This window comes from Mastigoproctus giganteus, chromosome 8 (assembly GCF_048544385.1).
Source record: "Mastigoproctus giganteus isolate SK-2022 chromosome 8, ASM4854438v1, whole genome shotgun sequence".
NCBI lineage: Eukaryota > Metazoa > Arthropoda > Arachnida > Uropygi > Thelyphonidae > Mastigoproctus > Mastigoproctus giganteus.
Window position 1 is genome coordinate 201,999,310 of NC_143582.1, and position 13,512 is coordinate 202,012,821.

Below are 13,512 nucleotides of genomic sequence, written 5' to 3' on the forward strand. Positions count from 1 at the left end.
AAGCAAAATCCCAGCCATGATTCAATAACCCATGGTTCAATCAGTGTGCAGATTTCTCTCTCTCAGTTGCTCATTTCATGTGTTGTTCCTTTTACTGCACTCATTTATTGACTGCAATTGAATGGATGCATGTCTGCATTGAGGCAGCAAACGTGTTAATATTCCTACTCAAATTTTAAAGAATAAAAAAGAGATTACCTCAATCTGGTTCATAGAATAACTTCAAGATGGCACTCTCCAAATATAAACAGCTAACATCTACATAAAACAGGAGATTCTACTAAGGCCTCTGAGGTTAACAGACATTGGCCAAAAGCCAAAAATAAGAAAAAGGAGAGTACAGAATGAACAGTTAAAAGAATTTCGCACTACTGTGAAAGTAAAAAAAAAAAAAAAAAAAATTGAACCACTTAAATGTAGTGGGCTCAGAATGGTTTATGTAACAATGTACAGGGTGACGAGTAATGTGAGGGTAGAAACACACTACTAGATCACTTCACGGGATTTCACATGTAAGCATGTCTAACGTCAAATGTGGGGGAGCTATATATCCCATCTAGTTTATTGTTTGGAGACACTGTTGTCATTGGCTGCATTCACAAGATAACACGTCGGGCTTCGTGGCTAAATCACGTTTTCAGGCACTCAGATATTTCTGTTTGAACAGAAATTTCATTAGGCACGACACGTGTCAAGAGGAAATGCTAATAGAAAATTAAATTACAAGTAAATAATGCTGCTTTGAGTGCACAAGTAAGAATATCTGAAAACAAATAACAACATCAAGGACCTTGCTCCTGTGCCTATTCCAAAGCACCCTCCACTTCGACCAGCTACTCAGCACACTCACTGCAAATGTACGGTCACAGAGACACTCAAAAATGGCCAAAGGTGAAAAATAGAGAGTATTATTACAATTAACAAATTTAGAGAACAAACAAGTCGATCATTTCAATTTGTACAACTCATAACAATTTTTTACAAGTTAAATTTTTAGGGTTGAGAAGTAGTTTTTTGTTGTTATTAAATTTCATTAAAAATTTTTGTTTTGTATTTTGACAGAATAAAAATCCTTATTCAAAATTAAACTTCAGTATTTCGACTTTCTTTAAACATACAACTAATTTTCCTTCAGCACTGAATGAATTTCGAAATTGCGTGTATCCTTAATTAGATTATACAGGAAATTAAATTCTTTATTCATCCGTAAGTACATCTTAAAATGATTTTCATCTTCTTCTAAGTCCAGCAGTAAATGATGGAATTTGCCTTTTTTTTGTTCTCTTCCAGTTCATGATGTGTATCCATTGCGTACTCTTTGTTTCCTCGGCTATAAGTTATTTGGTTTTTAGGATCATTAGCAACTAAGGCCATATTGCTCCGGGGATATGCGGTGGTCATTCCCTGACCTCTCCGCATCCTCTATATTTGGTGGGCATGGGCTCAAACCCCGGTCTAATCAAGAAGCGTATGCTGTGCACTGCTGCTCCTGCCCACCTGGCTACGGAGGTGCCTCTCGGCTATAAGAAAAACACATGCATTTTCTAAATCTTCTTCAACATCTGAAGAAGAGGATGAACTGTGGCAATTCATTTCGCTTCAGCATTCCTCAAAAGAGAATAACACATATACAACGTTACAGCAAGGTTTGCAGACGTACCCCATTTCGGGGTACAATACCACTTTTTTAAAAATTTGAAATGGGGTATTTGAAAAAAGCAGAAATCATAAAACACACTGTTGAGATGATTATTTAGGAAGAAAGAATTAACTGACGATAAAGTTGTCACTGAAAGGCACCCATAAAGACTTAAAAAAATGACATTCTATCCTATTTACAAAGAGGGTTATAAGAATATTTATATTATGCTTACTTTGTAACCTTTTACATTCTACTTGACATCTTTTTTATTGCATTGTAATGTTTTAAGGCTCAGGCAATAAACTTCTTTTTTTTAAATTTAAAATTCCAAATATCAATATCAATTTGCTGTATGAAGAATATGTTCTGTTGAAATCATTCCATAAAAATATTGAGACGAAAGGCCTCAACAATACCACAGATATTTTGATAAAATTTTTAAATGCATACAAAGTACGTAATACAGAAAAAAATATTAATTTTGTTTTTGCTTTGCCTCACTCAAATGCAATAAGTGAATGAGCATTTAGCTTAATGTTTTAATGCATGGAAAAAAGATAGAAATAAATTAGACCTAAATTCAGAATGTTGAAGAAGTGTTGGTGAAAACCAATCAAAATGTGTCATGCAAAGAATTTTACGCATATGCACTAAAAAATTAGAAACTGTTATAGAAAATTTGCTCAAATGAAAAGTATTGCTAGGTAAATATTTTCTTTTTGATAAAATAAATCAAGAATATGTATTGTAAACAATTATGTAAAACATTTGATGTTAATATTTATAAAAGTTTCCTTTAGTGTTTATAACTCTTGCAATAAAATTTTCCGAATTAAAACACAAGCCATAATTCGGTTAATTTTATTAAAATTTGACTAATTTTGCATTCCATGAACTTGTAAAAATCAAAAAAAAAATATAGAAATAAAATATTTATTATTAAAATTGTTCATTTTTTAAAGATATAATGCGAGTACCCCAAAACGAGAAATGAATACCACAAACATAAGCATGAGTACTCCGAGAGATCAAATTTTTAATCTGGTCACCCTACGCTATAGTGATGCTTCTTTTACGACCAACTACACTAAACAGTGACATGGCGAGAGTCCCGTGATGTGATAATAGTGTGTTTCCGCCTTTACTCTCAATCAGTGCATGAAATGGAAAATATTTAACAAACTACGATGCTAATATACAGCAACAGAAACAAGATTAAATATGGAAATGAACTAAAGTAATCAACATGGAATATTATATACCATGTGAGAGATTAAAGCATTTTATTGAAAATGTTGCAGTTAAATTGAATACACCTCAACAGAAACAGTTTGGCAAAGTTTTGAGAAGTCGCTGTTGCTCACTGTCAACAGGTTAAATAACAGTCAAGCTAGAAATTAATTACAATGAATATAAAAACATTTTTAATTGATTAATTAAATATGCAAATTACAATAAACAAGATTAATAGGAGTAAGTCACTAAAATTATTAGGTTATTCATTTTCTAGGGAGTGGGAAGGTTGGGGATGAAAAAGATAAAACGAAAACTGGATCATTGCCTATATTAAATATTTGTAAATGTGTGTGAATATGAACTACCAAAATACAGTTTAATTTGGCTATAACGAGCATCAAGGGACCGACAAAATTTCCTAGTTATAATCGTTACTTGCTATATCAGTGATGAGTTAAATCTACCTCCTATTTTTTTTAAATTCTCAATAACTTGATAAAAAGATATAGATTCAAAAAACAAAAGAAATATTAGAGAGAAAAAAATAATATTAGTATATACCTACACATTATTTTTTATTAATATGCTTGTATTCAGTTTTTAAATCGATCCAGCCAACCATTGTTATATACAAAATCGCTGCATCCAAATCGTTTAGCAAATTTTTGCACTTGAGCCTTCAAGATTGGACCACCTATTGGAAATCCAGCACTTCTTTGTGTAGTGAGCCATTGAAGCAATGCTACATTGACATTTGTAACCTTGCACTTTCTAAAATTTTTTTTTCTGTTATGTTCTTTTCCATTGCTGATATGTAAACATGCTTATTCTTCCACAATGTCAATATGGTTGAAGAGGACAAAGAAAACTTTTTACACACATCAACATTTTTTGCACCACGTTCTAACTCTCAAATAATTTCAACTTTTTTGCGAATCGAGAGACACTTTCTATTTTGCTAGTAGACATGCTTCTGAAGGAAGGATTCGTTTCTAACTGATTTTACTTTAAAATAACAGTAAAGTGATCTGCATACAAAGTTCTTAGAAGTCCTGAAATGCATACAAAATTCTGAGGAGTCCCGAATTAAATTTATGGTTCAGTGAATACAAGATAATCTGCAAACAGAGTAATGCAGCGAGCGGAACGCCAATGCATGTCGGTTTATGACCTTGTCCCTGAAAGGACAAGGTCATTTCGGGGACAAGCCGCTAATCCAATGCGGGTGGTCATAAAAGCTAAGTTGCCCTTTTCGTTTTTGTCTATTCCAAGGATTGGATTTTTTGACTATCCAAGCAATTAAGAATGTTTGCACAGTTACCAAAATTTGTACGGTATATCCATGTAGTACACTCATTATAACAGTGAGCGACTGTATGGGAATATGCATAAATTAAAATCATTATGGCTTTTTGCTCATTACAGCCATGATTCCATTATTTCCATGCTCTTTATAACCAAGTTTGACTGTAATTAGAATGGAAGTTCACAGTGACTAACGGTACAGTTAATAATCTCCTTAGAGTATTGTATTGACTGAGAACAAAATGGGAAAATTACGAATATAATATGGTGAAAGCTCACCTGTTTAACTGGTTCCTGGACTGATGTGGAGAGAACACCAAAGTATTATGCTTGTAAAGCTTAGGAAACTCCTGACAGAGCCATTGGAAGTGAAATCATGAAATACTCTGAAATATGGGTATTGAAAAACAGGAATGATTTCTTTCAGGTGACCAATGTGGTTGAAACTGGGGTCTAGAATAAATGATTAACGATTACAAAAATGAAGAGTAGGAACAAAGACCTTAGACTAAACTAGGAGAAAGCTGACTTGGGAGTTTCATAAAGAAGAAATCCCACATGCCTCTGCTGCTAGAGATGTGGATTGCAGTTTGACTCGTCGATTCTTTCATACTGAATATCCTTTCAATGTTCTCTCACACTGGAAAAATATTCAATAAATTCATTACACTTCAAATTTTGGCTTGGTTACCCAGCCACAAAAAAAAAAAAAATTTTGCTTGCCAGATAGTTTTGGCCACAAAAGAAACCATGCCTACTCACAGCATTTAACTGCTGAGCACTAACTGTTTACCATCACAGAGCATACAAAAGCAAAATACTGTCCTTTATACAGACAGTATGCATGCAAGACTGCTGTATGCATAATACATATAGAACAGTCAAAACAAAACAGAAGATATAGTCATGAATAAAAACAAGTGGAAAATTGTATTTTGCTCTAATTTTTTTCTAGCATACTGATAGACCAAACACATCAGCATTACTAAAGGATTTCATGCCAATTAACCCCCAAATATCAAGAAGTTTACAAAAAGTTTTTTCCATCTTGTAGACATCAGTGCCTAACTTACCACAAATGAATAGATGTTCACAGCAGTCAAACAGTTAATTATACTTTTACTGGAAAAAGTAAAATACATATGATTTAAATGGTGTTATTTAAAGGAAAGTGTATCCTTTGGTAGTACATAAATTGTCACAATTCTTACTACGATATTCACTAATTTACTCTTAGTAATTTATATGTACTACCAAAGGATACACTTTCCTCCTGATTTATGCTATGAAACTACCAGGTGAAATAAATTAGTTCTTTTGTTAGTACATTAATCAATTAATAATTTCAATTACAGATAAAATTTCAACTATAACCTTCTTGCTGAAGTTTATAGAGGAGATTTCTGTTAATACAAGACTAAACTGCATTACACTCACCTCCAATCACCATCTGAATATTTTCCAAATGGCTGAAGAATCAAAGTAATAACAGACATAAGGGGCTTTACAGCACAGAACTGAAGAGTTGCCTGATTTTAAAATTATAAAAAAATTGTCCTGTAGTCAGAATTAAAGAAAAAATGTTTATCAACAACAATTTTTTAACAAAGGTATTATAAATTTATTTTAGCTTCACATTAATAATACTATGCAAAATGCTTGTATACAGCATGGAGAACCACAGTCATATCACTGTATTTAGCCCGTGACTGCTAAATACATTGATATTTTTATATTCTCTCTATCTTGTAAACACCTCTGACCCAATGTAACTGTGAGAGTATAAACAGAAATTTTTCTTGTTTAGAATATATAATATTTTATTGGTGCTTTGAATGCTGCTCAGTCATTCACAATTTTTCTAAGCATCTTTTTCCCCCCACCCTTCTCAGTTACTCACCTCCAGGCATCGGTAATTCCTTTTGAGATGGTTAGATGGTTGGGGGTACCTTGATATTATATGTGATCTTTTTATCATGTATTGTGTGTTCCAATTTGAATTCCATAAAGGCTTACAACGTCAGAGTAATCCAAGCAAAAAATCTTTCCTCCCTGGGGACATGAGCTAATTACAACCTCTACTGAAGAGGCCTTTAAGAATTCCTTCAGTCTCCAACAAGATTCAAACTCAGACCCCAACAAAAGAGTGGCAAGTGGCAAGCCCACTATACAGTCATAAACACCACCTTTGTAGAAGGTGTGTTACCTCATGAAAGTATCTATCATCTGGGTTGAGGGAGGTCTTCTAAAAACATTGACTTTATCCAAAAGAGAGTTTGTTTGTTTGTTATTTGGTTTTTAGGAGCATTAGCAACTAAGGCCATATTGCTCCGGGAATATGCGGTGGTCATTCCCTTGACCTTTCCGCATCCTCCGTATTTGGTGGTGACAGGCTAGAACCCTGGTCTAATCAAGAAGCGGGTGCTACGCACTGCTGCTCCTTCCCACCTGGCTACGGAAGCGCCCCAAAAGAGAGTGATCAGATTAATTAATGATTCCCTCTCCAAAACAAACACACTCCACTTCTTATCACACAGACATTAGGTTTCTGATGTTCAAAGTTCTGCCTTTTTCTACAGATATTTCCATAACTATAAACTTGCTGCAATCATTGATGATAGATAAACTATTAAAATAAAATACAAAATAATAATTAAATTATAAAGAAACAGTAGCATAAAAGTCATAAAACTGAAAATGCAATAAAAGTAAATATGAAAAGTAATGTAAGTAGAGGTACATGACAGGTCAGAAAAGAAAAGAATAAGTTGAGAAGTTTAAGAATGAAGAAAGGAGAGAGAAGAAACAGAAATATTTATTTGAAATGGCTTCTAAAAAATGCTTCTCTGCATTAATTTTTGCAGTCAACCATCAGGGGACACTGATCTCTCCAGTAATGGTGTCAGAATTTGGGCATGTGCACTTTTGAAATGACTATAACTGTCCATGTAGTCAACCTCAATTAACTAATATCATTCTTAATCATATAACATCACCCTTTAGGTGAATATATCATCCATTAAAAACTTGAGGAACTGCATTGACTGGTTTTGGAACTTAATGGTGCCATCATCAGGCAGCAGACAGTCCTATTAGCAACCCTGTATCAAGCAGTAAACAGATGTATTGAATTAAATGAGAGCCAAGCAGCAGATCAGAAGAAAACTTCCGATTGTAAATGTAACTTATGTTACATGGATGTTAATTCCCTTTTGAAAAACTGCATGAAGCCAATATTATAATAAAATTAATAAAAGGGGAGGCTTTTTTTCAAACACAGGTTATTACAATTTTTAAAACAGCAAAAGTAATGTTTCTCTGCATTAACTTTTGCAGTTAACCATCAGGGGATGCTGTGTCCCCTCCAGTGATGGTGACAGCGCCCATTCATGTACTGATATAATTTTTAATCAGATGACATCTCATTAAAAATTTATATTAATTACTTTAGGTTGGCTATGCAGACAGTAGTAGTCATTTCTAAAGAGCACATGCCTGAATGTTGTCAGAAGAAATAACTACAGGAAGGTGTGTGTGTTTTTTTTTTTTTTTTTATCAAAACTTGCACAAGCACCTGTAGTATGAAGCTTCGGTACACAGTATATAAATTGCATATATCCAGTGGCTAGTTTGCCCATTTTACTGGATGAAAAATCCCAAATTTCTAGAGGGGGGAATCATGAAATCTAAGATAAACTAACTCCAGAGTATGAAAAGAGACCACAAATTCTTCATCTCGATGGGAATCAAATCCAAGCCTTTGCCAGTGTGAATAAACAGCACTTGCAACCAGTATACTAGCTGCAGTGCTGAGCATGGTCATGAACAAAATGTAGCACAGACCTATCACCTACTTTTCTATTTTTACAAGGCAAAACATCCCTAATTAATCAGGAAGTGGCTGCAATAAATGGGGAAGATTGCCCACTCTGTAAAGTTGTTGCAGAGTGGTGGTGGTAGCAGTTCAACTGGGAATCACTGCAAACTCAGCAACCATTGTCACAAAGGAGAATGTAAAGAAAGTGGGACTGGTGTTCATGGAAGACCACCATATATCAGTTGGTAAACTGGCTCATGACATCAGTCTGATTACTATCTCTATGGAAAATACTGCACACACGAGCATTCTGCATGATGGATCCATTAAATACTCTCATCTTTCAAAAAAAAAAAATGCAAATGCAGAATTGTATAGAGCAACTTTTTAACCCTGTGCAATGAATGAGCAGGACTTATTTTCTCTGGTGACCACTCTATGAGACCTGATTTCTCATTTTGAACATGAAACCATGAATATTCCAAGCAATGGAAACAAAGCAAGGGTATATGCATAAAGGCGATGTCACTAAGTTTCCTGGCCATCATCATCACAAGGACATATTACTCAAACCTTATTAGTAAAGGAAGCTTTTTTTTTTTTTTTTTTTTTTTAAATTTCAATGCAGGCTTTGAAATAATTATTATAACAAATGCTTTGCTGCATTATATTGTAGGGATGCTTGCTCTGTTCAATCTGGTAACAGCAACAGGCTAATCTGATTTTAGAAACATTATTGATGAATAAAACAACAATTACAATATCATTTTATAATGAGTAACATCACCAAAACAGGTATATTTTCTAATTACTTCAACGCTGCATCTTATGTATAGCTGCCAAAGCAAAACAGTGAAGAATGGTGATTAAAGATTTGTTGTCACGTAAATAGCAAGTCAAGACAGATCTTAAATTTTGCCATATTCACTATATTCTCTTAACCTTGAACCTTCAGATTTTCCCCTCTATTTCTGATTTTTGTAAGAAAACAGATCAAAAAATTGTGATCTGTTTTCATCTTGATGGGAATCAAATCCAAGCCTTTGCCAGCGCAAATAAACAGCACTTGTAGCCACAGTCACAGTCTCAAAGGAAACTGGAGGCAGTCTCCAAAAATGGCTTCAAGAAGTATATCTACCAGTAGTAGACATGCCTACCAAGTTGCTAAAAAAAATTACTAATATACGTTCCTGATTTTAACTTTCTACCACCAGGGTTTCTAGATGAATAAGGATCTTTGCAAAACCACCCTTGTACTTGATTTGAGATCATTCCAAATTAATCATATAACACCACAATTTTAATTATACAGGTATTCCTCGCATTATGCAATTAACTGGTTCTGAGAAATAGCTGCATAAAGTGAAATCGTGTAAATGAATATTTACGCGATTCAGTAAATCAACTGCTGCATTGAAATACTTCTACAATTCTACATAGGGCAAACAGTCCATATTGCCATATTCACTGTTCTAAGGGTTAATGGTAACAATAATAGTTGCATTTTTAAATGGAATCTTTACTTCCATAAATTGCTTGGCTCTTCACTTAGACAAAATACATCAGGGTTTGGCATACGCTTGCAAATGTAGAACATCCAGCAGATAATGAGAAGCTGGTAAGCTTTGAAACAGCTGTCCTAGCGGTGTTTCAGATTTTTAAATGTATAGTGGATTCGCCTATTTTGGTGATGCTATGCAATTTAAAAAGATAAACAATTAGGCAGAAACCACGGATAACAGCAATTGTCTCATTCCTGTGATTTTTTTTTATATCTAGATTGAAAACTTTAAATTTAAGAATTGTATAACTTGTCAAGCCTTTGCGAATAATTTTGATAAACTCTTAAAATGTTCTCTATTATAATAAAACCTTCTTTTATAATAAAACTTTAAATTCATGCCCTTTGTTCTGTTCAGCAAAATTTGGTGTACATTACAAAATTATAGAATATTTAGTTTCTCTTACTCCAACATATAATCTAAATAGGCCCACTTTTAGAAAGCACAGAAATCACTTCATTCTGCATACTTTTTACTCATTTGATATATTCTGCATTCCATTTCCATCACTTTCTGATGATGACTGCATAATCAACCCCAGGGACTCACATCTGGTGAGTATGGGCTTGGGTCCTGAGCTTGCTCGCTCACGCTCACACACACACACACACACACACACACACACACACACACACACACACACACACACACACACACACACACACACACAGGGTAACTCAATTTTTTTTTTTTTTGGATGGTGCAGCATAAGCCTCAGGCTTCCTTGGCACCACATGGCTAATAATAATAATGTAGAGAAGAAAACTATTATACCACATATTAAATAAGATTATACTTGCCAAGGTATGAATTCTTCTGGATGAGTGCCAAGATACCTTAATCAAAATAAAATGATCACAGAACTGAATTCTATAATCTAAAACAATGTATATTTTGTGAAAAAAAAAATTCAGGATTTCCTTCATTATCCTCCCTCCCACAAAATCATCTTCAAGTCACAGATTTTGAAAAGGTGGCAACTTTTCTGTAAAATATCATCTATGTACTTTTTTGAAAAATATGATAGCAATAGGTTAATTAGCTAAGAGAAATACTTAACATTTAGTATTAGCAATGGACATATGGTGCAAGGAAGCCTATGACTTATGCTGCACCAGCCAAAAAAAAAAAAAAAAAAAAAAAGAATAAGAAAATTAAAAAAAATAAATAATTAATAAAAGAAAAGGAAATAGCCAATCTATGTATTTCCCTCCTCCCATAGGTAACTATCCATCTGCCTTTGAATTTCCCCAAAATGTGAACCTCTACCACCCATGTAAGTAACTTATTCCAGTAATGTATAACTCTCTGGCTAAAATAAAACTTCCAGTCTAAACATCTCCTCCATAACTTGAACTTATGGCCCCCTAGTTCTAGAATCATTTATAACCATGAAAATTTCATCCTCATTCATTTTACTTATGCCTCTTAGAGCCTTAAACACCTCAATCAAGTCTCCTCTAGGGTGACTTCTTCCAAGTTTCAAAGCACTGCAACCCACATTTCGAAGTCTTTCCTCATATGAATGCCCTTTTGCCAATCTCACCAGGTGAGTTACCAGTCTTTGGACCCTTTCAAGAAGCTCACCGTCTTTCTTTAGGTGTGGTCTAACAACAGCCTTATATAATGGGATTATGACATCCTTATCTCTACTAGCAAATGTTTGATAAATCATCAATAGGACACAATGGGCCTTCCCTGCAACCTGCCTACAATGCTCGGAGAACTTCATGTCTGACCGTATCGCAATACCCAAGTCCTCCCTTTCTTCGAATACTGACTTTAGTTCAATTCCACGAAGGGTATAAAGTTATTTTGGGTTTACTGATACCCAGATGTAATACCTTCCACTTTGCTGTATTAAAGCATAGCTCCCATTTTTCTGACCATCCCTGAAGTCTATCTAGGTCACTTTTAAGAAGATCTGCTTGGTGGTGATCATTAACTACTCTACCAATCTTTACATCATCTGTAAATTTAGACATCACGCCCTCATCCCTTCATTGATGTCATTTATGAAAATCAAAAACAATAGTGGTCCTAATACTGATCCTTGGGGAACCCCACTTCTTACATCAACCCAATCTGAGGAATAACCTTTATCACAGCCCTCTGCCTCCTGCCCTGAAGCCATCCTGCTACCCATCTAAGAATTTTTCCCTGTGATTCCAACCTGTTCTAGCTTATAAAGTAACTGTTCATGTGGGACTGAGTCAAATGCTTTGCAGAAAACATTTTAAACATTCTGTCTAATTCGGTGTAGAATACTCCTTATATGGGCAAGTATAGCATGGAATTTGTTATACCTCATTCAACAATTGATTACTATTGAAGACAAGGTCCTGATGTGTTTTCCCTTTATGTATTCCTATAGTTTATTCACTGGACTAGACCCATAAAGTTTTAAGGAGGTATCCCACTAAGCTTCAAGCCCCTCCCTGAATATTTGCAAGATACATGGAGCTGCTGTAGATGCATCTGTCAGACTGGATGCAGAAATTTAGTCAATGAGGAGCTAGACTTTCATATAATTCACCTATTATCATTGTATTTTGAAGAATATCATTCCCGGTGGTGGTGGGAATGGTTTTACAGTCAACAATATAATTTATGCGTGTGTGTGTGTGAAGGTGATGAAGCTATTTTTCTGGATGACTTAGTCGGGGGGGGGGGCATGCTTAATGACAGAAAATCCACAGTTGTGCATGCCAATTTTGCTCACTAAATTACATAGCTGAAATCATGAGGTATGGCTGTTCTAAACGGTTCCCAGGGAATTTGAGTCTGTAAGTAAAAATTTCATGTTTGTATATACTAACCAATATTCAAGCACTTCTCATGCCACTGTCAAAATTTTGCATGATTTATTTACTGTGTAACTTTCTGGCAAAAAACTATGAAATATTGTTACATATGTGAAGGCACCTAATTTTACACTTTAAGAGTGGGTACTTAAAATTTATATATAAACCAACACATTTTTAGGATATATAATACATTTTTTACAGAAGGTCAAATGATAAAAGAGTTGGGTGTCACTCCTTTCTTATGAAGAAAGGAGTAAGGTTCTTAAGGACATATACATTAGGTGGTGATGATGCTCCATCATATGCAACAATAAAGAGGTTGGTATGAAAATTTATCATGGCAAGAACAAGCCTTGAAAGTGATGGATGATCTGAATGGCCTTCAACAAGAGCCACAACCAAAATTGTTATTCACATATTGAAATAACAATGGAAGATGGAATAATTACATATTAATACCCTTAAGATGTCACAGGAAAGAAAGAAACACATGCCAAGTGGTCTTAAATATCTTCAATGGGTTTCCAAACTTCTGTCATCAAATCAAAAATGTGTGAGACAAGCTCTTAATGTAACATGCCTGGCATTTGAGGCAGATCCAAATAAGAGTCCACCACCTTCAGTTTTGAAGGAAAAAAAAAAGAACTGTCCATGTAATGGAAGCCCTCCATCTCCTAAACCAAAGCCTATTCTTTGGTAAGAGCAATGATTACATCAATCTTCTGAGATTTGAATGCTTGCTGTTAAGGATTATTTAGAAATGGGGCCAGCCCATCACAGGGATATACCATTTTAAACTTGATTATGTGCAGATATCCAGTTAAATTGCATGGTAATCAACAGCTGAAACGGCAACAATTTGTTATTGTAGGTTTGAATGTCTTGAACATCTATCTTGCTCACCTGATTTAACACCAGGCTTCCGCCTTTGCTCCAACTTGAGAAAAAAAGAGACTGAAACTCATTTTCACATTGATTTAGGTATTATAATAAGTGCTATCAATATTCTTTTGGAGAACAAATTTTATCTTTTGATAAAAACTTCCTAATGAAATTAAAGTTTTACAGAAATGGTGGCAGAAGAAGAATATCAATAAGAAGGGAGACTATGCAGAGTAGGGGGAAAAAAAAAAAAAAAATATA

The 13,512-nt window shown here is 34.4% G+C and overlaps 1 protein-coding gene across 1 annotated transcript in view; it reads right to left on the reverse strand.

Annotated features, from left to right (window-relative positions):
• LOC150082193 (transmembrane protein 184B-like) overlaps nucleotides 1-13,512 on the reverse strand; it is a 162,644-nt gene that overhangs the window by 45,635 nt on the left and 103,497 nt on the right. Inside the window, exon 6 of the mRNA XM_090379161.1 lies at nucleotides 5,621-5,712. Coding sequence (XP_090235287.1) covers nucleotides 5,621-5,712 — 92 coding nt within the window. The remainder of the gene's footprint in view (nucleotides 1-5,620; nucleotides 5,713-13,512) is intronic.